Source organism: Trachemys scripta, chromosome 21, assembly GCF_013100865.1.
Source record: "Trachemys scripta elegans isolate TJP31775 chromosome 21, CAS_Tse_1.0, whole genome shotgun sequence".
Lineage (NCBI taxonomy): Eukaryota > Metazoa > Chordata > Testudines > Emydidae > Trachemys > Trachemys scripta.
Window position 1 is genome coordinate 17,359,601 of NC_048318.1, and position 19,864 is coordinate 17,379,464.

The window sequence follows — 19,864 nt, forward strand, 5'->3', positions numbered from 1 at the left end:
CATTGGCCACTGCCAGGTGCTTCAAAGGAAATGAACAGAATAGGGCAATTATCAAGTGATCCATCCCCGATTGTCCAGACCCAGCATCTGGTAGTCAGAGGTTTAGAGACACTGAGAGCATAGGGTTGCATCCCTGACCATCTTAGCTAATAGCCATTGCTGGACTTGTCTTCCTTTAATATGTCTAGTTCTTTTTTTAATCCAGTTCTAGTTTTGGCCTTCGCAACATCCCCTGGCAACGAGTTCCACAGGTTGACTGTGCATTGTGTAAAGAAGTACTTCCTTTTGTTTGTTTTAAACCTGCTGCCCATTCATTTCATTGGGTGACCCCTAGTTCTTGTGTTATGTGAAGGGGAAATAACACTTCCCTAGTCACTTTCTTCACACCAGTCATGATTTTATAGACCTTTATTATATCCCCCTTAGTCAGCTCTTTTCCAAGCTAAAAGTCCCAGTCTTTTTAATCTCTTCTCATGTGGAAGCTGTTCCATACCCCTAGTCATTTTTGTTGCCCTTGTCTGAAACTTTTCTATTTCTAATGTATCTTTTCTGAGATGATGTGACCAGAATTGCATTTCCCTGGCTGTGGTAGGTCTGTGCCCTGACTCCCGGGGATCTCTGTTAGAACCTATGTACTCATCTGAAACCAGCCCCTTCTCCTTATTTTTTCTTTTAGGACTTTGGTTTCCAAAGTCGGCTCTCTGAGCAGGTCCTGGATATGGGTATTCTTTCTGCTGCTCTGGACAGCCCCAAAGTTGAGGTGAGTGGTGGCTGTGCGGCCAGCGACAGAGCTGTGGACAATGTGCTCTGCAGAGGAGGATGACACTGGCACTTGTTCTGAGCTTCTCACATGAGGCTGTACGAAGGGAAACAGAAGTGCAGTGTGGAGGCCACGCAGTGAGTAGTGGCAGAGCTGGGCTTAGAACCACAGTCTGCTTGAGCCCTAGTGCAGTACCCTGTCCATGCTGAATGCAAACCACAGCTAAATGCAGAGGCAGCTGCAATATGTTCCTTGGCTGGAAGGCTAGTTCCCGTTTAGAGCCAGCGTACACATACCTTGTAGTGTCTCTGTAGGGGCGTGTTGCCTTTCCTTGGGCCCTCTTTCTCTGGTGATTGTTGGTGGGACGGTGAGTGTATTTTATATTTTCCTGTTCTGTGTGTGTGTCTGCGCGTGTGTGTGTGTTTCTCTTTTTTTCTCCTAAGCGGATGGGTGGGATTTGGATAATGGAAAACGATGGCAGGGGAAAAATAAACAAGTGTTCCAAGAAAACGAGGCTGACTTGCTCAGACAGATGTCAGTACGAAGAGGCTCAGGCTTCTTACATATTTTAGGGGTGTTGCCTAATTTGTTGGGAAAATGAGACCCTCTCTCTGGGTCAATGTGGCATGTGAACAGAGGTGTGGGTTTGTGGTGTGGCGAGTGTGTGGAGTTGCCCCATCCAGGAAGTGACTGAATGATGGCAGTTCTGGTTGAAGGAGGTTTCTGTGCATCTGGAGGTTTTATCTGTGTCTCTCCAGTTTGTTACCAAGCCAATTTTTCAGCCCCCACAAGCCAATTTTACCTCCCCCACCGTACAAGGTAAGCCTGGCAGTGCGTCAGCTGAAGGAGTGCGCTGCACTGTGTGTCAGTAAGCATTGGGTCAGGGCTCCAGCTGGGGTTTACTCAGCCTTGATCTGATTGTAAGTGAGTCGATCAGCTGAGAGGAAGACACCCCAAGTGACAAACTCGCCACCTGTCTGGCAGAGAGTAGATCCAGTTTGCTTAGGTGGCGTTTGGAGAATACACCTGTCCTCTTGTGCTTAATAATGAAGATAATCAGGTGTGAAAGGAAAACAAAATATGTGCCTGCTGTATATTTTCCCCCTCCTTTTTGCTACGGCATAAGTATCATGCATACAAATTCCTTGTTGGATCAGACACATTATGAGTTTATTACAGCCTTGTCTCGAGGAAAGAGAGGTGGGTTTGAAATGGTGCCCCCTGCAGAACTGCAGCTGCTGCTTTGTGTTGAGAGAGGATGTTTTCAAATGACACTTCTGGTTGGGTAGAATGTGTTTATTTCTACATAAGGGGCTTGCTTTTGCTTTGGCAAAATATCCTGTTTCTTGAAATAAAATTGCTTATGTGACAGCTGAGCGACCAGTGTTCGGGTTTGTTTCCCAGTGAATATCCGGTGTTGGGATCTGCAGTAGATGAGCTCAGTGGCTCAGCAGAGGCCGCGTTGTCTGTTGTCTAGAGCGAGGGACTGGGCTCCCGCACTCACGATGAAAAAGGCACTGCACTCTCCCCACCTTGCCCCCAAATCCTCCTTTTATAGATGGGGCTAACTCCTGCCTGGAAGGAGGGTAGAACGCTCTGGTGTTTGCCGAGGGCTTGGAGATCTCCGATGAACAGGGCCGGCTCCAGGCACCAGCTTGGCAAGCAGGTGCTTGGGGCGGCTACTCCGGAGAGGGGCGACAGATCCAGCTATTCAGCTGCAATTCAGCGGACGGTCCCTCCCTCCCGCTCGGAGCGAAGGACCTTCCGCCGAATTGCCACCACAGATCGCGATCGCGGCTTTTTTTTTCTTTTTCTTTCTTTTTTTTTTGGCTGCTTGGGGTGGCGAAAACCCTGGAGCCGGCCCTGCCGATAAAGTTTTGATATAGACTGGAAATATTTTTCCTGGCCTCTCTTTAGGGCTGGAAGGGAGGGGAGGTCTCCTCTGTAGGATGATGGTGATGTTGTTTTTCATTTGACTCTGAGAACAGCCGTATTCCTATCGGTCTGATCTACACTAGCCTTTTCCCTCCTGATTTTCCCATTATTGCTACGTCTGGCTCCGCTCCAGCAGTGCAGCTAGAGTGGACCAGGGGCCCCGGCCCCGGCCCCAGCCATGTTAACCCTTTGTTGTCTAGACTGGCTCTGAGCAGGCTTCGAGGACACAGGGTTTAAACTGCTGACATTCGGCTCCACCAGTGAAGCTGCATCAACGGTAGCAATAGCGGTAAAAGGCTAATCTAGAAACAGGCACAGGGCCTGACCGAATTCCCTTTGAAGTCAATGGGAATCTTTATCTTGCCTTCTTTGGGCTTTGATGGTGCCCTTAGAAAGGAATTGGGCTAGATTTACCTCTTGAAGAACAGCTCGTCAATTCTTCTCCCCTTCTGTCTCACCCTCAATGTTGTGTTTCATCCTGAGTGTGAGCGGTTTCACAGCTCTGCGTTCCAGAACAGGAGACCAGACTAATAACACCACTTCACTCTTATCCAGGATCCCCACAGGACAGTACTGAGGTAGGGGGAGAGGGACTTGCCAAGGGACTTGCCAAGGGTCACACAGTGAGTCAGTGGCAGAATCAGGATTTAAACCCTAGACCTCCTGACTCCCAGCCCCCTGCTCAATCCACTAGCCCAAAGCCAGCCCCAGGGCTAGAACTCTGATGCCCTGCGGAAGACACAGGCTAACCCCAGCTTTTAAAAATGAACCTGAAGCAGTTCCTTTAATCGCAGTGTCAAGGGGTCCAGGTTGCTCCAGTTAGAGAGAAAGAGACCGAGTGAGAGCCAGGTGGCAGCCATCAGTGTAGGCTCCCCACCAATGACTCTAGTAGGGGAACAAGATCTTCCTAGGAATAAAAATAGCCATTTGTGCTTTCAAAGGTGACCGTAACAGATCCCATCTGGAGCCAGGGGATGTTTGCTGAGCTGCCCGGTTCTTGGGACCTGAAGCCACTAATTGCTTGGGGCAGGAGAGAGGGAGCTGCCTAGGAGAGGTCTGACTGGGTTGAAGTGATGAGATGTGACAGCACTAGCAGGGAATCCTTCTGCTCATTGCTTTACTAGAAATTTGCATAAATCATTGCTATTTATAATTTCATTTTTTTTAAATGTTGGCCCTGCCCCTTGGTGCACTTCCATATGGCAAAGTCACCGCCTCAACTCCTGAGCGCTCAGCCACCAATGAGTGTGCGGGGAGCCTCCGATCGAAAGATAGGCTGTTAACACTTTCCCTCCCTCCTTGCCTTCCCTGGGTGGAGGGGAAGGCTGTTTCTGATGCCCTAGCCTTGTTCTCATCTGTTGGCCTCATTGGATTGGTTCTTTATCTGAGACTGAGTTGTCTGCTTCTCACCCCCCTCTTATGTTCCTAGGCAGCTTTTAAACTTGCAGGCTCCCTGGTTTCCTCTCTGCCATGCCAGAAGATCCCCATTGTCCTTTGGCAATTGTGCAAGGCTGGCAGCAGCAGTCACTCCTAGTGGATGCTAGCGAGGGAGCCTTCCTGCCCCAGAGTCCCAAGGGCATTCCCTGTGAGAGGGCTATTTGTCTTCATGTGGTGGGGTCTGACTCTGCCTGTACGCACCTGAGCCTGGCCCCTCATGATCTGATGCTGTCCTAGAGAGAAGCCATGGCGTAGGACTGAGTCAGGAGTGGGAGTCTGTTCCCAGCTCAGCCACTCACTCCTGCTGTGAATTTGGCCCGTCATTTCACTTCTGCCTCTCTGTTTCCCTTCCTGTAAAATTGGGCTAGAACTCAGGCCAACATTTTCAAAAGTGACAAGTGGTTTTGGTGCCCGACCTGACTTTCCAAGGCTGAGCCCCCGCTCTCTGAAAATCTTTTTAGATGTGTCAACTTGGACCCCAAAATCACTAGAGAGTTCAAAGCAGCGTGCAAGGGTGCTGTTAGGTTTATCAGTGTTTGTAAAGCTCTTTGAGGTCTTTTGTGCACCAGAGAAGGACAGAGCATTTTGATTTTAGCAATTGCTTGGACGGTTTTCTGAGGGCCAGTTTGTTTGCTGCTTCGGTGTGGTGCTCAGCTACAGGGACAAAGCAGCACAGGCTTCCCTCCTCTCTTCTTCAGAACGACTGTAAATTCTGCAAACCCCACACCGTTTGCTTTTACCTGCAGGCCCAGGGGCTGGGAGAAGAGGAAAAGGACCAAAGCAAAGCCAGCTTAGAAGAAGAGCAAAGCAAAAGAACCAAAGCTGCTGAGAGGTATGGTATAAACAGGCCAGGGCTACAAACGATGGCTGTAGAGGTCTAGCTCCCCACTGCTCTCCTATCCAGCCTATACCTGAGGCTATTGTAGTGTGATCATTGCAACCCCTGCAGGAATCCCCCTGTTAAGCTGTAGAAACCCTGGGGTGTTTATCTTAAAAGGTCCTTTCCTTCCGTCTTTCACTTTCTTCTCTTCTCTTTTCCCTCTCCCCTGCTGTCTCAGCGGGTTCAGTGCTGCTTCAGGCCTCTGGCTGGGTAGGCAAGCAAACGATGTACCTTTCATCTCCCCGAAAACTCCACCAGAGAGAGAGTCAACATCTTGTTTCCCTTAAGGCTATTTGGCTTTTCTCTAAGGCTAGGAAACTTTTCTTTTCTTCTATGTTGCTGACCTGGGTGAATATAGCTAACATTTTGGCAGTCCTATCAGGATGCTCTGGACTAGTTCAAATCTTTTGTTGTGTCTCATGGCATTTAACTATGGGAGGCTCAGTCACTACATATCACTTTTCAGATTATTCAGGGTCGGAAGCAGCCCCTCCCAGTCCACTTTATACTGGGCCTGTTGGAATATCGGTACTGTGCAGCTAACTTATCAGTGGCTAAATGCTCTCCGGTGACAGGCTGGCTCCCTGTTAATGACAATGGATGAATCCAGCCCTGACCTAAGTGGGACCAATTCCATTTATTTCTGTGAGCGTACATTCCTACAGCAGGCAGAATGGACCCAGTGTCCATACTAGACTATCTTGTGTCATGGTCTACTGAAGCTTTAATTCTGGAGAGCAACATTTACTATCCCAGGAACAATCTGGGCGTCCTAACACTTAGTTACTGCAGGGACTGGAAGACTTGTTTGTTTGTTTTTCTATTTGTGGTGACAAGTTTAAAAATACAGAAATGTTCAGACCAAAACAGCTCAGGCTGCCCGCAAGTCTCTCCTGGGAGCTGTAGAATGTTTTGTTTGCATAGGAAATGTGTGTTAGACACCTAATCTCCATGTGTAGTTTCATAGTGTTCTGGTGTGTTGGGCAATTGGGAACCACGGTCCTGTGCCCTAATGCTGAAGATGGCGCTGTTCCAAAAAGGATGTTGGAGAGACTGATCTGCAGTAGTCCTTACGACCTGCCGTAGACACTGGTGAACCCTGTGCACTTGTGCTCGGAGATGCTGCTCATATGAAGGCTCCCTAAAAAAACATCTTCTGTGCAGCAAACATCTTATCACTCTATACCTGCTTCCCAGAGCTGTGTGTTCACTCTCTTCATTCTTCATTCCTCCTCTCCGCTGGTAACGCTGCTTTGTACTTGTCTAGTGTCTCTTTCTTTCTGCCTCTAAGATGCTGTAGGGCTGCAGATATGGGCATGCCTGCCAGTATTTCCAGCTGTAGTTCAGATACAGTGTAGATGTTGTTAATGGGGTTGGTTTGTCTTCAAATATGCTTTGGGAAATTCTCCAAGGACTTGGAAAAGAAGGGAAATTTTCCTTGGAAGGGATTCAGCATTTAGAGATTGACAGACACTTACTTATACCCCAGTCACCTATTAGTCTTTCAATACTTGCAACTCCTATGCTGGTTTGGATGATGGAAGGGAGCTGTTGTTTTGCCCTTAGGCAACAACAGAGTTGGACTAACTGGTACCCTTGGCAGGTATGCAGTGGTGTTGCAGATGTGTGCACCCCTCACTTTAGCTTTGCATCCTGGTCTCCCTCCATCCTGTTTAAATGGGGCAAGCAGTGGAGTCCACTTTTCACTAATCTGTTATTCTGTTACCTTTTTACTGCTGCAAAGTGAGAGGGACCAGCGCCCCTTCAGTGCTTGCGAAATGGCCGAAGAGAAGTGTTTAAGTTTAGAGAACGCCAGCCAGGAAGAGACTGCTGCCCTGGAGCAAAAGGAGGGATCGCTGGATAGTCTGACCAATCCGGAGGAGCCTGCAGCCACTCATCAGGCGTAAGGGCTCATATTAAATTCCTCTGGCGCTCTGAGGAGGAGAGTTCTTGCCTTCTTGTATGCTGTTCTCGTATGTGACCCCTGCTGAATGTGAAGATGTGGCTTGGTGCTTTCAGTTGAGGTTCTCAGTAGGCACTGTGGGAGAATGAGTTTAAAAACAAGAGCACTTCCGTGTGCAGCTCCTAAGTGCACATGCTCCTAAGGCGCTGTTTTGCTGCCAGTCCTGCAACCAATAGCCCAGTGTGTCAATTGTCTGTATTAGAGAAAATGAAGTAGCTGCTGTTCTTGCCCAGCCATTGGGCCTTATAGAGTCAGGCTTCATGATCTAATTCCTGAGAAAATTCAGGTTAGGAGTTAGATGATCAGGTTCATTCCTAGGCAGTGCAGAAATGATTGAAGCAAGATTTGCTTACGTCCTGCTTGGAAGAGAGCACTTCAGCCTCTCTGTGCGGTTAGAAAGGCCAACCATGCCCATCTAGGTTTATGCCAGAGGGCGGATTCCTCCAAGTATAACTGCTGAGCACTACCGAGACCAGAGCCACAAGTATCAAATGCATTTAACTGCCATCAATGAACGGTGGACTGCATCTTGGCTTGTGTTATCTGGTGAGATCACCGCCCGAGCTGGTAGAACTAGAGTCCCCAATAAAGGCCAGTTCATCGCTTACTAAACTGGTGGCCTTTGCAGTCAGGTGCCTGCAGTCCTACCACAGCAACAGATCTTGGTGGAAACAGTCTTGCAGATTTTTGTGCCTGTACTGAAAAAAACACCAGGTGTAACTGGGCAGAACTGCTGGTGCCCTCACAGGGTACATGCAACTTCGAGACAGTCTGTGGTCACTGGTAGGGAAGTGTGAGGGTGTCTCAGTGCCATGTCCAGGAACATACCTGCCTTGAAAAACAGGGAATAGTTTGTATAAATGCTTTTAATAAAAGAAAATTGAGGTAGGAGGGGTGGAAAATGACACCAAGGAGCTTGTCCAGCTCAGGATGATAAGCTCCACCTGTTTGCTTTGGGCATTGTTACATGTAGCATTGGCATGGGCAATGTATTGGGAGGTCCCACGGCGGTATTAGGAGTGCATGATTTATCTATAGCCCCAAGGACCCCCCACCCCATGCTGCTCGCTTTCTCTGTAGTGGCTGTACCCTTTTTCTGGTGTTACTGACGTCGTTGAATTCCCTGTTCCCCGGCAGCGTCGCGGAACCTCTGCCTCAGTTCAGCGGTGTCAGAGCATGCCAAGGCCTGCAGCTTTCGATCTCGCCACCCGGGAAGCAGAATTTCATTTTGTACCTACACCAGTGCAGTTTTTTTCCCCTTGAGCCTCTTTCAGGCCTCATAACTTTGCTGCCCTTTGAAAAAGCTTAATTAGAAACAGATTGGTTTTCTATTGAATTTTTGGAGATCCTATTGCTTTCTATTACCGGAGGCTGGCAAGCTTCCAGCACATTTATATAACTGATTCAGAAAAATACCTCATCCATAAGTAGTGTGTTTGTTTGAGCCAGACACTGGTTGGTTTGCTTTAGCTGGGGAAGAGGTGAAGCTGGCTAAGTAAAATAACCAGTCCCCAATCCCGCAGTCCCGGTATAAACAATGCTCCCATTGCAGGCAATGGGAATGCATGCAGACTGCAGAATCAGGTGACTAGACAAATGAAGAGAAGGCAGAGCTCTCTCTGAAAATACAGGTGCAGTGGAAAGAGTGCCATTTTTGTGTATGGTACTTGTGTATTTAAAGAGCCCTGGCTTTGACCTAGTAAGCTCAAGCGGGGTTATTACTGAATTACATTTTCTTTTTAAATTCTTGACTTTTTCTGTTTTCCTTTTTCTCCCCCCATCCCCATGATTGCTATTCACCAGAATATTTGTGGGGAAGCCTCAGCTTTTCCCTCTTTTAAGCAGACTTCCTGCTGACTCATGCCACAACTCATCTTCCTTTAACTATAAACATGAGCCCACTGCATAGGCGGTGAGCTCATTTGTGGAAAAGAGAGAGAGCCAGACTTTCCAAAGACATTGGCTGCTGGGCTCTTTCAAACATGTAGCCTTACAAGCATGTGTTGTCCTAACACGTGACCTTTCTGCATTAGCACAGTGGGTAGGTGCTGCTGCCAGAACTGGTGGAAGCTCACCTCATCCACCGGGACGGCTCCAGCATTTCTGCCGCCCCAAGCAAAAAAAACCAAAACAAAAAAACCCACAATCGCGACCGGCAGTGGTAATTGGGGGAGGGGGGGGGGGGGAAGCCGCGATCGGCGGCGGCAGTTTGGCGGCAGGTCCTTTGCTCCTAGAGGGAGTGAGGGACCTTCTGCTCCCGAATTGCTGCACGTGCCGCCCCTCTCCCTTGGCCGCCCCAAGCACCTGCTTGTTAAGCTGGTGCCTAGAGCTGGCCCTGCTCATCCAGACACCAGTGCTCCTCCGGCTTGAAGAGGCAAAAGAGAAACTCTTCTCCCTTGCCCTCTTTTGCACAAGCTTGAGGACCAGGAGGTCCTTGTGAAGATCAGCAAATTCAGGTGGTGGCTGGATGAGAAGGGGAGAACCCCTGGCTTCCATTCCTCCAGTGTTTCAATGTAGGTAGTCCCATTAGAAGCCCTACAGCTGTGGGAGGGTGGGGTAGGGAGGAAAGCAGTCACTTAGGTAGCCTCAGTATCTGGAGGCTGATCTTTACCCTTTCCACCAAGGAGGCTGTGCTGTGTGTCCGTTCAAGAAGCCGAGGCAGGAAGAGCGGAAGCTGCTTTCCTAGGTCACTCAGCATGGCAGCAGCAAAGCCAGGACTAGAATCCAGCTCTCCCGAATCCCTGTCGTGTTTGGTTTAATGGGTTTTTTTTTAGAGGCATTGCTGTGGTGCTGTGCCCAGTGGTAGCTGAGCGGTGTGTCCTTGTTGCTTCCCAAGCAAGAAAGCTGCCTTTGGTCACAATCCAGCCAAGCTGAGAAAGGGTATGCAGAAGCTTTTTCATCCCTCTCTCTGCGTAACGTTTTGTCTGAATGCATTCTCATTCCGCTTGAGTGAAGAAGCCTGAGTTTCAGAGCCCCGAGCTTCCTCTGAGGTCCTCACCTCCTTGTCCTTCCAGGGTTATAGATAAATCACTGACTAGTTAATTACCTGTACCAGGGACTTTGCTGCCCAAGCAAACCAGATTAGATCTCGGGGCATGGCAGAGATCAGGAAGAACATTGAGATGTTTCCCCTACCCTTGTCTGAATTAGTCTGGCACTTCAGTTAATCGCCTTCTGCCTGTCCTCTGTAGCACTGGTGCAGTCCTGTCAAACCTCCTGCTTGTTTTCTAATGTCCCCTGTGACCTGAGGCCTCCTCCCACAGTATCACCTGGCCAGTGAGAGGGCTGGCATTGCATCGTGAGCTGGCAAGGAGCCCTCTGTGTGCTTTGTGGTTGGGGGATCTGCGGTCCCTTGGCAGAACCCTAATGGCTGGAGCAGCTCACTGGCTGGCGCTAACTTTGCCAACCTCATGTATAGGTTACTGAACTGGAGGGGCAAGGTTTGCGTTCACGGGCTTTTCTCTTTGTTCTTGTTTTCTTGTGGCCCCTTTAGACGAAGGTCCAGCGGCCTTGTGCCAGCTCAGGTGCTCTGAGTTTGGCCAATTAAGCGGGCATGGCAACACTTGGGGCTATAAAGGATCAGGGTGAATCAGAGAGGGAGGAGGTCCTCGAAGAGAGTTGTAGGAGGTTCCTGGGGGAAAGCTGAAGGCAGGAGAGGGGTTTGCCAGTTGACCTCCCCAAGGCTGAGACAAGGGCTGGAGTGCTGATGCTGAAGGCAGCAAAAAAGCAGAGGGCCTGCTCACTTCTAAGCCAAAGAGCTGCAGCTGAGGGCCGGAGAGGGCTGACAGCCGGCAAGCAATGGAGGGGCTTACCCACTGACCTCTCCACACCGGAGAGCTGGACCCAGGGGACCAGTGAGGGGGCCCAGGGGCGCGTTGGGCGCTCCCCGGTGCAGATGATCTCCCAGCAGAGAGGCTGAGGGGTTCCCATTGAGAAGAATACATTGCAGTCCAGCTGTCCTGGCAGAAGGATAGGAGAGGACCGAAGAAGAAGCTGGGTGTGGTGGAAGATGGCAGAGTGCAGTAAGTGCTAAGTCAATGGACTAGCTATTGTGGGACTTTAAGGACCCTGTGCACTGGAGGTGGCAAACGGTCTGCCTTTTGGGGCTTTTGTTCCGGACCGTTTGCGTGATGTTTTAGTAATAAACTGGCCCCTAGGAAGGGTATTTCTGAGGCAAGAGAGTTTGTGTGATGTTACAGGGACTACAAAAACAACAAGGAGTCTGGTGGCACCGTAAAGACTAACAGATTTATTTGGGCATAAGCTTTCGTGGGTAAAAACCTCACTTCTTCAGATGCATAGAGTGAAAGTTACAGATGCAGGCATTATATACTGACACATGGAGAGCAGGGAGTTACTTCGCAAGTGGAGAACCAGTGTTCACAGGGCCAATTCAATCAGGGTGGATGTAGTCCACTCCCAATAATAGATGAGCAGGTGTCAATTCCAGGAGAGGAAAAGCTGCTTCTGTAATGAGCCATCCACTCCCAGTCCCTATTCAAGCCTAGATTAATGGTGTTAAATGGTGTTACGGGGACTGTGAAGGAGGGAAGCTGAGGCAGGCTGCCTGTTTGGCTGTAGCTTGCCACAGGAGGGCGCCTGGGGCTGCCTTATGAAGCCATGTGTTCCACATGGAGTTCTGCTTACCCTTCCTCCCTGCTGCCTGAGCCGTCTGTGAGGCTTAGCCACTGCCCTGGTTCCTGCGTATGCCAGAGGTATTCTGTGGGTCTGTTTTTCACGACAGAATAATTGTTCCCCAGAGAAGAACAGGAGTACTTGTGGCACCTTAGAGACTAGTCGGAGACGTCGAAAGTAGGATTCTAGGTCACCGCAGAACTGTATCATGTTCGTGGGTCTGGAAAGACAAAAGGAAAGGCCCTGAGATAGGACAGCTTCTTCTGCTGGGCTGAGAGAATAGCTGGAAAGATTAACAACATTGTTGGGTGGGGTAAGGGAGCTACTGTTGTGGCTCCTTGTGACATGTAGCAGTTTAGACAGTTTAGTGTCCTTTTTCTTTTGTAGAGAAGCAAAGTTTGTGTTGTAAATGGCTTGTCTAGTTTTTGTTAAGTCTCTCCATGAGGAAGTTTGTGTGGAAGGTTGGTGTTTCATGAGAGTATCCAGTTTTGAGAGTTCAGTCTTGATCTTTCCCTGTTTGCTGTATAGGATGTTGATCAGGTGGTTTTGCAGTTTCTTTGAGAGTGTGTGACACAGTCTCTCAGCATAGTCTGTGTGATATGTAGATTGCAATGGATTTTTTACCTTTAGTCCTTTTGGTATGATGGCCATCTGTTTGCATTTGGAAAGGAAGATGATGTCTGTCTGTATCTGTACGATTTTTTTCATGAAGTTGATGGATTTCCACTCCATACGGCTAAATGCAGTGCCTTGCATAATGTTCCCCAGAGGTTAGTCTGTCTTCCTGCCCATTCAGCCGAGTCCTTTCTGGCCTATATGGAAACAAAAGGCAGCTGCCAAATCCTGCTGCTCTACGTGAGCCGTTCACCGAGCCCTGGCCCAACGGGCCCGTGGAACATATGCTGTCATACTATAGTCACTGCATGGAACTGCTGCTTAGTGCCTTTGGCCTTTCTGAGGGTACATCTACACTACAGCGGGGAGTCGATTTAAGATACGCAAATTCAGCTACGTGAATAGCGTAGCTGAATTCGACGTATTACAGCCGACTTACCCCGTTGTGAGGACGGCGGCAAAATCGACTTCTGCCGCTTTTTGTCGGCGGCGCTTACTACCACCTCCGCTGGTGGAGTTAGAGCGCCGATTCGGGGATCGATTGTCGCGTCCCGACGGAACGCGATAAATCGATCCCCGAGAGGTCGATTTCTACCCGCCGATTCAGGCGGGTAGTATAGACCAGGCCTGAGTGAACCCATTGTTCTCCAGGCCGTGCTGAGACTCTACCTCTTCCCTTGTTACTACTTGCTGTCTGTGTTCCAGTAGTAGCCGGAAGCTCCAATTGTGGCTCCACTGTCACCAAGCGTTTTTCCCCCAGCCTGACCCTCGTGCACTGAGGTTCTGGCACATCTTGCAAGCGAAGTGGTGATGGGCCAGTACAGAACAGGAGTGGGCGACATCCAAGGAATACCTAGATGCTACAGGAGGAGGGGTCCTTCCCTGCCTCAGTATTGGATTCAAGCAGTGGTGCTTGGGGACTCTTGCTGGAGGTGCTGTCTTTGGAAGGAAATATAAAACTCATGCCCTGGCTGCATGTCATTTATACTTGTCGAGAGCTCTCTTTGTAAGAGTTGTGGTATTAACCCTGCTGCGCTGCTGGTTAAATTCCAGCTTGGTAATGACATACTGCCTCCCTGAATTCCCCCTGTAGTCCCAACTGGATACAAAGCAAGTGGTGTAATCGCATACAGAGGGTTGGGGTGGGGCTCAGTTCTCCAGGCATGCTGAGAGGAACATCAAGAGGATAAGTTGTGTGGCGGAGTACATTCCATTTCTCCCCCGCCCCAGTGCTTGCACCCATCTACACCTCCCTTCTTCATCCCTTGTCCTGCAGAGCTGGTCAGCAGCTGCTGTGCTCTAGTCCAGAGGTGGCTACATACCAGTGGTAGTGGCAGTGATTTCTATGTATCCCCTCCCTACCTCATCACGGTGTATTGAGGTGATGCTTAGCTGGCATTTTACATGGCTTTGAGATCCTTGCAGGGTAGGTGGAGTGGTACTGTTCTCATTGCATTAGCCAGTTCTCTGTTATCCTGTTTTAAAGACAGCCTTTTTTTTTTTTTCTTTTTTCCTGGCAGACAACTTGGGGAGGAAATCAAACAAGTGGTGTCCTTGAACTGGCCTTCTGCAGAATCCCTGGAGGAAATAGCCAGGGAGCAGGAGCAGGAGCTGGAGCAAGAAAAAATGCGTTTACTGCAAGCAAAGGAGAAGAAGGTTCAGCGATTCCAGGAGGAGTTGAGGCAAGAGGAGGAGGAAGAAGCTCAAGTGCTTCATCAGCAGAAAGAAAAGTCCCTCCGGTAATTTCCTTTCATACTCTAACTCCTCCCGCAGCCCCCAAACCTTCCCCTGCTGTGACTCCTTGCTGGAGGCCCCATGCTTGTGCAGTACCACAGTCTGCCATCCCTGTGATCTTGAGGTGTCTGCAAGCCACTGTGTCTCCTGTGGAAAAGAGACTGGTACCACTTTGCCAATGCCTTGGATGCAGGAGAGTGGGCTGGGATTTTTGGGTGGAGACGAATGAGGGACTCGTTTTGCCTCCCCAGGCTCTGTGCTGTGCATGACAGGCTGTGCGTCTCACGGACAATAACGTTCTGCCATAAACACGGCTTATGGACACGATATAAATCCTCGGAGTGTATGTGTAGTGTGCGCGTGTGTGTGTGGGCAAAGCTCTCGGTCTTCCCAGTGTAGAGCTGGGAGCCTTTTCCTCCTAGGCCAGCGGGAAGAGCTGTGATCCGATACAAATGTAACTTTCAGCATATGCACCTGTCTCTCAGGTTGTAAACCTGGGTAAAGTATCCTTCTCTGTGCTCAGTGGTTTACAGCGTGGCAGATGTTCAAGCCTAGGCTAAGTGGCGGTGATAGATTTGGAAATTGGAGCATCAGGGCACACGGGGTCACTCTAGGAGTGCCACATGCTGAATTCCCAGGTACTTCAGAACAAGGCTTTTAGGAGCAGGGAATGTGGCCAGTTATACGTCAAAGCCCGGTCAGGCTGCATGGGTTTGAAGGTTATCCAGGGAGCTGAACTGTGGCAGAAGCTTCAGGTTCTCTATTTAAAACTTTCAGTGGTGCTTCTACACTCAGCCTCTGGGTCCTGTTTGTGCTGGTTCTGTTAAACATGCTCCTTGCAGTGTGCTGCGCAGGCCACGTGGCATCTTCCTGGGCAGTGCTGTGGGGAATCGGAGAAATGTCAGGCTGGAAGGCACCACAAGAGACCATTGAGTGCAGTTCCCTGCTCTGAGGCAGGACCAAGTGAACCCAGACCATCCCTGACGGTGTTTGTCCAGCCGGTTCTTAAAAACCTCCAGTGACGGGGATTCCACAGCCTCCCTTGGAGCCTGTTCCAGAGCTGAACTCCCCTTCGTTAGACGGCTTTTCCCAATATCTAACCTGTATCTCCCTTGCTGCAGATTAACCTGATTACTTCTTGTCCTGCCTTCAGTGGACATGGAGAACTGCCCTCTTTGTAAAAGCCCTTAATATATTTGAAGACTGTTCTCAGGTCCCCCTCAGTCATCTGTGCTCAAGACTAAACATGCCCAGTTTTTTTTAACTTTTCCTCATGGGTCAGATTTTTTTAAAACCTTTAATCATTTTTGTTGCTCTCCTCGGACTCTCTCCATATTATCCACCTTTTTTTCTTAGTGTGGTGCCGAGAACTGGACACAGCACTCCATCTGAGGCCTCGCCAGTGCCTAGTCGAGGGGCAGTCACCTCCCGTGTCTCATGTGTGACATTCCCTATTAACACACCTGAGAATATTAGCCTGTTTGGTAACTTGTGGCACTTTCTCAGGGTGCCTGGGACTGCGAGTTACCCTGTTACCCCCCCAGCTCAGTGAGAGGCAGGCTGTCTTGTAGCAGTTCCCTGACGCTGACAGTCCTTCAGTCACTCAAGCACTCTCCTCTGGGCTCTGCCAGCCCTTGGTGCGCTCCAGTCTCCAAACTCCTCAGAATCGTTCCTTGTGTCCAGCCTCCTCCCAGTAATACTACGTTCGCTGTTCCTAAGGGAACTGTGTACACACACAACTGAATCAGCTGAGTGTCTGCTTCAATCTAACACAGCACTGTACTCTACTTCTAGTGAAAACAAATAGGGTTATTAACAAAATTTAAGATTTAAGAGATAATGAGCAAAGATAATAAGCACAGCAAATTCCTTTTAAAACAAAAGGTACAATACATTTCTTAGCATCTACACGTAACTTTCAGTAGGCTAAAGTCCTCGTCTAAAGCAATTTCTCACCTAATGCAACCTCCCAGTATCACTAGCCATCATAGCCAGGATCCATAACTTTCATGAATGCAGAAAGTGCTGTCCTGTTATCCTCAGTGAAGGATAACAAAATGTCTTCCTCTTATACCTCCAAAGTTCATTGTCTTTGTACCCCAGAGAGAGAACAAACCCTGGGGTTTGGTATCTGGTGTTCGCCCATCCCTCCATTTACTCCATATGTAGATTTGGCCTACCATGTTTAATTTACGTTTGTCCAAGACTCATCGCCTATCTGGAAGAAGCCTGTTTGTGAGCTCTGCCTTAATCCAAAATGCTTGCAACTCTGCCCTGCTTGTATAGTCCACAAAGTTTAAGTGTGTTCTCTACAGGGCCGCCCAGAGCGGGGGGCAATTTGCCCCAGGCCCCGCAGGGCCCCCGCGAACCCTGGCCCGGCGGTGGTCCGGGTCTTAGGCGGTGGCGGGTCCTTCAGTGCTGCCGAAGACGCGGAGCGACTGAAGGGCCCCCTGCCACCGAAATGCCGCCAAACACCCGGACCGCCGCTGGATGAGTACAAGCACCGCAGCTCCCGCGCTTTGTCCCAGGCCCCCTGAATCCTCTGGGTGGCCCTGGTTCTCTATGCCATTATCCAAATCATTTACGAAGATATTGAATAGAACTGGACCCAGGACAGATCCCTGTGGAACTCCATTCAATATGCCTTTCCAGCTTGACTGCGAACCATTGATGGCTAGTCTGAGTACAATTTTCCAGGCAGTTGTGCACCCACCTTACAGTAGGTTTGTCTAGGGCAATAGTTCTGAACCAGGGGCCTGGGGCCCCTTAGGGGACCGCGAGCAGGTTTCAGGGGGGTCTCCAAGCAGGGCCAGCATTAGACTCGCTGGGGCCCAGGGCAGAACGCCGAAGCCCCACCACATGGGGCTGAAGCCCAGGTGCCGAAGCCCCACCACATGGGGCTGAAGCCTGGGCAATGTAGCTTCATGGGGGGCCCAGGCAATTGCTCTGCTTGCTACCCCCTAACGCCGGCCCTGGCCTCTATATGCAGAAAACCAGTTCTTGTTGCACAGGGGGGTCCGTGGAGTTCTTATAGCATGTTGGGGGGGCTCAGAAAGAGGTTGAGAACCTCTGGTCTGGGCGATATTTCTCTAGTTTGTTTATAAGCAGGTCATGGGAGAGGGTATCAAAAACTTTACTGAAGTCAAGATATATGACATGTACTATCCCCTATCCACAGGCTTGTTACCATGTCAAAGAAGGTTATTCTTGACAAATCCATGCTGACTTACTTATCACCTCATTTTCTTCTGAGTGCTGACAAATAGAAAGTTTGATTATTTGCTCCATTAGCTTTCTGGATATCGAAGTGAAGCTGACTGGCCTATGATTCCCCGGTTTGTCCTTATTCCCCTTTTTATAGATGGATGCTATAGTTGTCCAGTCCTCAGGAATCTGTCCAGTCCTCCACGAGTTCTCAAAGATCATCACTAATGGCTCAGAGATCTTTGCCAATTCCTGAAGTATTCTAGGATGTATTTCATCCAGCCCAGCTGATCTGAAGACATCTAATTAGTCTAAGTAATTCTTAATTTGTTCCTTTCCTATTTTAGTCTCAGGTTCTACCCTTTTTACTCTGATGTTCACTGTGTAGCTGACTAGTAACTTTTTGGGTGAAAGCTGAAACAAAAAAATAATTTAACACTTCGGCCATTGCTGTGTTTTCTGTTATTGTCTTTCCTCCTCATCTAGTGATGGGCCTACCCTGTTCCTGGTCTTTCTTTGCTTTCCAGCATTGTAAAATGCTTTCTTGTTACCCTTTATATTCCTAGCTGTTTTACTCTCATTTTGTGCCTTGGCCTTTCTTATCTTGTCCCTAAATGCTTGTGGTGTTTTATTTTATATTCAGCATTTGCAATTTGACCTATTTTCCACTTTGTGTATGACTCCTTTTTTGAATTGCAAGTCATTGAAGATCTCCTGATTTAGTCTGGGTGGTTTCTTACCACACTTCCTATTTTTTCCTTTGCATTGGTATAGTTTGCTCTTGTGCCCTTAATGATGTCTCTTTAAAAAACTGCCAACTCTCCTGAACTCCTTTAAGGGAAAAAACTTGCTTCCAATGGGATCTTGCCTTCCAATTCTCTGCACTTCAAGAAGGCGGACTTTATCTAATTCATTGTGTTTATTCTGCTGTTTTCCTTCCTACCATTCCTTAGAATCATGAACTGCATTATTTTGTGATCACTTTCACTCAATCTGCCTTCCACCGTCACATTCACAACTAGTTCCTCCCTGTTTGTCAGAATCAAGTCCAGAACAGCCTCTCCTCCAATCACTTCCTCCACCTCTTGTTGAGTTCAGACCAAGTCTCCAATTTGTTAGCGTCGTTTTGGAATTCTACTCCTGCCCTCGAAAGCGCTTGAAACCCCTCCCAGCTTGGTGTCATCTGTAAATTTTATAAGCGTACTCTCCCCTCCATTATCCAAGTCATTAGTGAAAGTAGTGATTAGTGGATCCAGGACTGACTCCTGTGGAACACCACTAGATGCACCCTCCCAGTTTGACAGTGAACCAGAGGTAACTACTCTTGAAGTACAGTCTTTCAACCAGTCTTGCACCCACCTTAGTAATTTCACCTTAGACCACATTTCCCTAGTTTGCATATGAAAATATCACATGGGACTGTGTCAAAAGCCTTACCAAAAATCAAGATATCACGTCTACTGCTCTGCCTCCCCCCCCCCCCCCCCCATCCACTAAGAAACTAACTCGGTCAAAGAAAGAAAGTAGGTTGGTCTGGCACTATTTGTTCTTGACAAATCCATGCTGGCTATTCCTTGTAACCCTATTATCCTCTAGGTGCTCACAAATTGATTGTTTAATAATTTGTTGTTGGAGGAGTGGAAGATGGAGCACCCAGAGGAAATGGGGAGAGAAGCCAAGAACAAGACAAGGGATTTGCAATAGAAAGGGTGCCTGGAAGCAGCATAAAAAGAGTTTGTTGTGAGAACACAAAGCCCAAATTGCTGCTAATGGATCCAGCCAGCCATCTGGGGACATCTTTTCATTTTCAGCTTTCACAGCACTACGTGACTTATTGAAAAAAGAACTCTGTCGCTGTAATTTCCTGTCAGAATCCAGGGACACACTACCCCACCCCTTGGCCTTGGATTCTTTAGACTGTTTTGAAAGAGTGCTGCAGAGCTTTGAACCCTCCGAGAGTCTCTTGTGCTCAGGAGCCAACTTTTAATGCATAAGGACAATAAATGGGACCCGAATTCTTGGGAAAGCTTCAGACAGACTGATAACGCCTACAGGAACCAGCGTCTGATCTGTGGGTCTCAGAGGGAAGCTGGTTAAGGTTGTTAAAACCTCTGAATCTCTTTTCTTCTGGTCACGCAGGTCTCTTAAAGAGGAGCTGGCGAAGGCTTCTGAGGAGGAAGAGCTGCGGATGAGAGAGGAAGAGGTCGAAAAGCTCTCAAAGCTGCGAGCCCAGATCAGCTCAGAGACTGAGACAGAAAAGGGGAAAATAAGGTGCAAATTTCAGTGCCAGCTGTGTAAAGCTGTGGGGGTGTGTGAGCCTTCCCTTTGCTCCCTGTAAATAGAAACCCTGCCCGCTCTCAAGCAACAGAGTGGCCACGCTTACAAACGTGACGTTACTGTGGATGATGCCCCGGCTAACTAGATGGTTTAATCTCAGTATTGACAGGGGTCCTTTATAGTAAGTATTGGGGAATACTCCTAACACTGCAGACTTTGAGGTAAATGTACCTGTTTCTGTTTGGCAAAACTGGCCAGCTTTCTTGGTGCCTCTTGTACTTTCTAAAGCAGAAGAGGTCAGTGGGCATGGAAATGAGCTATAGCAATGTCCTATAGGAGGATGTCTTTGTAATGTATATCTTCTGATTCCTTTTGGGCTGCTCAGCCTCTCTCTGGGTGTCTACATAGCCAAAAAAAAAAGTCC

The 19,864-nt window shown here is 48.8% G+C and overlaps 1 protein-coding gene across 7 annotated transcripts in view; it reads left to right on the forward strand.

Moving 5' to 3' along the window:
- The window catches only part of CEP164 (centrosomal protein 164), a 72,912-nt gene that overhangs the window by 27,635 nt on the left and 25,413 nt on the right, over nucleotides 1–19,864 (forward strand). For 6 of the 7 annotated variants that reach the window (XM_034754559.1, XM_034754561.1, XM_034754560.1 and 3 more), the window contains 5 exons: nucleotides 677–760; nucleotides 4,879–4,964; nucleotides 6,757–6,915; nucleotides 13,746–13,964; nucleotides 19,303–19,434. In XM_034754559.1, the coding sequence (XP_034610450.1) occupies nucleotides 677–760; nucleotides 4,879–4,964; nucleotides 6,757–6,915; nucleotides 13,746–13,964; nucleotides 19,303–19,434 (680 nt within the window). The remainder of the gene's footprint in view (nucleotides 1–676; nucleotides 761–4,878; nucleotides 4,965–6,756; nucleotides 6,916–13,745; nucleotides 13,965–19,302; nucleotides 19,435–19,864) is intronic. The other variant, XM_034754562.1, reaches the window with a different exon arrangement.